The 4,516-nt window shown below is 63.1% G+C and overlaps 1 protein-coding gene across 1 annotated transcript in view; it reads right to left on the bottom strand.

Annotated features, from left to right (window-relative positions):
• Positions 1–1,524: 1,524 nt before the first annotated feature.
• ADAMTSL4 (ADAMTS like 4) overlaps positions 1,525–4,516 on the bottom strand; it is an 8,992-nt gene continuing 6,000 nt past the window's right edge. The window contains exons 8-12 of the mRNA XM_026043228.1: positions 4,164–4,356; positions 3,513–3,683; positions 2,798–2,959; positions 2,229–2,408; positions 1,525–1,698 (exon numbers count right to left, since the gene is read on the bottom strand). Of these exons, the coding sequence (XP_025899013.1) occupies positions 1,525–1,698; positions 2,229–2,408; positions 2,798–2,959; positions 3,513–3,683; positions 4,164–4,356 (880 nt within the window). The remainder of the gene's footprint in view (positions 1,699–2,228; positions 2,409–2,797; positions 2,960–3,512; positions 3,684–4,163; positions 4,357–4,516) is intronic.

Genomic DNA, 4,516 nt, shown 5'->3' with positions numbered 1-4,516 from the left:
AATGGCCACAAGCTGAAACACAAGAAGTTCCGTCTCCAGATGAGGAGCAACTTCTTTACTGTTAGGGTGACAGAGCAGTGGAACAGGCTGCCCAGGGAGGTTGCAGAGTCTCCTACTCTGGAGGTCTTGAAAACCCGCTTGGATGCCACCCTGTGCCACATGCTCTAGGTGTGCCTGCTTGAGCAGGAAGGTTGGACTAGATGATCTGTAGAGGTCCCTTCCAACCTTAAATATTCTGTGAATCTGTGAATCTGTGATCTCTCGAAGATGATGGAGAACAGCTGAGCAATAACCCCCGCCAGTTGCCTCAGCACTCTTGGGTTCATCCCATCGGGGCCCATAGATGTCTGTGTGTACAGCTTGCCTAAATAATCCCTAACCCAATCCCCCTCGACCAGAGAAAAGTCTTCCTCCCAGTTTTCTCTCTTGCCTCCAGGCTCTGTAGTTCTTGGGGACCAGCCTTAGCAGTAAAGACAGAAGCCAAGAAGCCATTTAGTAACTCTGCCTTCTGTGCTCGCTCTGTCACCAAGGCACCCTCCCCATTCAGCAGCGGACCAGTGTTTTCCCTAGTCTTCCTCTTGCTGCTGATGCAGTTACAGAAGCCCTTCCTGTTGTCACTGACATCTCTTGCTAACTCTAGTTCCCAACAGGCTATAAGAGGCTATATGGGGCTGTAAGGGGCAATACGGAGCAGTATGGGGCAGCAAGGCATCGCCAGGAGGCAAAACCATCTTTAATATAAAATAAATTACGAGCCAGCTGGAAGCACCAGGGTTCGTCGGGGTGGGCCTGGGGATGGAGGCTCTGAGGGAACCGTAGTGGTGTCCTGGGGGTACACGGCTGTGTCCCGGAGTGCCATTGCGGTGTCCCGAGGTGCCACGGCTATGTTCTGGGGTGACCCGGTAGTGTCCCGGAGTGCCATCGCGGTGTTGTGGAGTGACATCACGTTGTCACGGCGTGCCATGAGAGTGTCCCAGGGTTCCGTCACGGCTGTCACGGCGGTGTCGCAGGATGCTGTGGCAGTGTCAGGAGGTGACATGGTGGTGTCGCGGCGTGCCATCGCAGTGCCTCGGGGTGATGTGGCAGTGTCTTGGAGTGACGTGGCAGTGTTGCATGGGGACACAGCAGTGTTCCGGGGTACCATCGCAGTGCCCTGGGGGGCCACGGCAGTGCTGCGGTGTGACACAGCAGTGCCACGGGGTGACACAGCGGTGTCCCAGGGTGCCACCACGGTGCCCCAGGGTGCCATGGCAGTGTTGCGGGCTTGCACAGCGGTGTCGCGGGGAGCCATTCTGGTGTCCCGAGGTGCCGTGGCGGTGCCATGGGGTGCCATGGTGGTGTCCAGGGCTGCCATCACGATGCCGCGCGAGGGCACAGCGGCACAGGCAGCGCAGCACTTGCGCTCGTAGTAGGGGTGAACGCAGAGTCCAGCTCGTGCCATGGCCATGCAGCCCACGAGCTCGTCCCGGCAGCCACTGCCTGCACGGGGGACACTGAGGCCGGGACCCCGGGCACCACCGGGCGCTATATGGGAGGCGCCAAGGCATCCAGGAGCTCACCGTGTGCACAGGGCCGGTCGTTGCAGGGCCGCTGGCGCGCGGGCCGCAGGCGGGGTGGGCACTGAGTGCTCAGGGTCTGGTTGGGGGCCAGACAGTGCACGGCGCGGGCCTGCACCCCACCCTGGCACGAGCGGGAGCACTGGGGGCAAGGGCAGAGCTGGCGGACTGGGGACTCCGCGGACATGGATCTGTAGGGCTGAAGGGCCCATGGGACCCTATGGACAAGGGTATATGGGGCTAGGGGGTACAGGGGACCCTATAGGCAGCGATCCATGGGGCTAGGGAGCACAGAGGTCCCCAAGGACAAGGGTCCATAGGGGTAGGGAGCCCAGGGCACACCCTAGGTAGGGTGCCATAGAGCAGGTCTCTATGAAACAGGTCTCTATGGAGCAGGGCTCCATGCGGCAGGGTGCCATGGAGCTGGGGTCTATGGGGCTGATATCCATGGGGCAGGGTGCTATGGAGCAGGGCTCTATGGGGCAGGGCTCTATGGGGCAGCTATGGGGCAGAGTTCTACGGGTCAGGGGCTCCCTTGGACAGGGCTCCATGGGACAGTTCTGGGGCAGAGCTCCATGAGGAAAGGTGACATGGGGCTGGGGCCAGTGGGGCTGGGATCCATTGGGCATAGGTGCCATGGGCGGCTATGGGGCTGGGCTGCACGGCACTCACGGCGCTCCAGGTGCTGACGAACCAGCGGGGGCGGCAGATGGTGCCTGTGCAGGGCTGTAGGCCAGGGGGCCGGGGCTGCCCCTCGCAAGCAGCCGTCGCTGCCACAGCCACCCGGGCACCCCGCCGACCCACGCAGAGCACGTCGCGGTGCTGCTCACCCGGCCCGCACTCTGCTGAGCACTGCAGGGACACACAGGATACCACCCTGGTGTCACTCCAATGCCACCACAATGTCACCCCAGTTTACCCTCAATGCAACCCCAATGCAACCCAGTTCAATCCCAATACAATCACAGTGTCACCCCTTTGCCACCCTAGTGTCATCCCAAGGCAACCCCAGAGGCACCCTGTTGCCACCTCAATTCAGCTCAAGTGTCTTCCCAGTACGACCCCCCATTGCAACGCCAGTGCCATTCTGGTGTCACCCATGTTGCCACCCTACCTAGCACATCACTGATGCCACCCCCCATAGCGCCGTAATGTTACCTCCAGAGCACCCCACTGCCACCCCAAGTCCCTGCAATGTAATCCCCCCTACCATTGTGCCCCCAGTGCTGCTGGACACTCACCGGGCTCCATGGCCCTGTGAACCAGTGGTGCGCATGGCCACAGGGCATTTGGTGACAGGGGCGCGTGGCAGGAGGACGAGGACCCTCACACGCTCCCGGTGATGGCCCTGCCAGGCACAGGACTGTGCGTCGCTGCTCGCCCGGCCCGCACACCAGCGGGCACTGTGGGACACAGAGTGGGTCAGCGGGGTCTTAGCATCCAGACATACATCCAGACAGGTAGCAGCCATGCACCTGGACATGCACCCAAGGCAGCACCCGGACACACACCCAGCTCTGTACCCGGGCATGCACCCAGAGCAGCACCCGGACATGCACCCAGAGCAGCACCTGAATCAGCACCCAGCCCCAAACTCTGCACCCAGCCCCAAACTCTGCACCCAGCCCCATGTGCAGCCTCACGTACAGCCCAGCACCCTGCAGCCCTCCTCGCCCAGCCCTGCATCAGACCCCAGCCCCCAGCTTAGCACCCAGCCCCACATGTAGCCCCATACACAGCTCAGCATCTTGCACCCAAATCTGCACTCAGCTGGGCACCTTGCACCGAGCCCTACAGGCAACCCCACATGCACCCCATCACCTTGCACCCTTTCTGCTCTCATCCCTGCCCCATCCCTGTCCCTACACCCATCCCGGTGCCCATCCCTGTCCCTGTTCCCATGTCCCTCCCCATCCCCATGCCCGTCCCCATCCCTGTCCCCTTCCTGTCCCGTACTGTGTCACTCCAGTCACTGTGAAGCCAGAGGCGGGCGCAGGGCCCCATGTTGCAGGGCTGGCGTGCAGGGGGCCGTGGCGGGGGGCACGCAGCCTCGCTGTGCATGGGGCCCTGGGTGCTCACACAGCGCACGGCCCGGCTGCGCTGGCCCTGCCCGCAGGGCACCGAGCACTGCGGCACAGCCATCACCACACGCTCCAGGGACACCCAGGGGTCCCCATGACACCCAGGGGTCCCCATAACACCCTTAGTTTCATCTGTGCCACCATAGGTCCCTGTGCCACCCAGGGATCCCTGTGCCACCCTGGGTCATCCATGCCACCCTGGGCATCCTGGTGATACTCTGGATCCCTGTCCCACTCTGGGGTCTCTGTGCCCCCCAGAGGTCCGTGTGCCACCCTAGGTTCCACTGTGGCACCCCAGGGGTCCCTGTGGCACCCTAGGGTTCCTGTAACATCCCCGGGTCCCTGTGTCACTCTGCAGTCCACGCATCATGCCAGGGTGCCCAGACCTAGGCATGCACCAGTTCTCTGTCCTGGCACTGGAGTCAGTGGACAGTGGAGAGTCCTGGAGCCCCATCCCAGTCCCGGTGCCCCCTACCCATCCCCGTGCCCAGTACCAGCCCCAGTGCCCCATCCCATTGCTCCGTACCGTGCTCCAGGGACTCTGCACCTCCCAGCGACCACAGGCTGGCAGAGGACAGGACCGCGTGGCAGCGGGTGGCAGGCGGGAGGCGCAGCGTGCAGCGGGGGCCGGGTGGCCGCGCAGGTGGCACCGCACATCCCGCTGCTGCGTGCCCACCCCACATGAGCCGCTGCAAGGGGACCACGCGCCCGCTCTCCAGCTGTGGGGACGAGATAAGCTGCAGCCCGCGGTGAGGACACGCGTATAGGGGGCTGTGCTGGGGACGTGGATGTGCTGGGACGTGGATGTACTGGGACGTGGATGTGCTGGGAGGGACACGTGTGTGCAGGGTACACCCGTGTGTGGGGGACACCCGTGTG

The sequence above is a fragment of the Nothoprocta perdicaria genome, unplaced genomic scaffold, assembly GCF_003342845.1.
Source record: "Nothoprocta perdicaria isolate Ctin4 unplaced genomic scaffold, notPer1 scaffold_323, whole genome shotgun sequence".
NCBI lineage: Eukaryota > Metazoa > Chordata > Aves > Tinamiformes > Tinamidae > Nothoprocta > Nothoprocta perdicaria.
The sequence above is the reverse complement of the archived record's forward strand: the minus strand, read 5'-3'. Positions and strand labels throughout refer to the sequence as shown.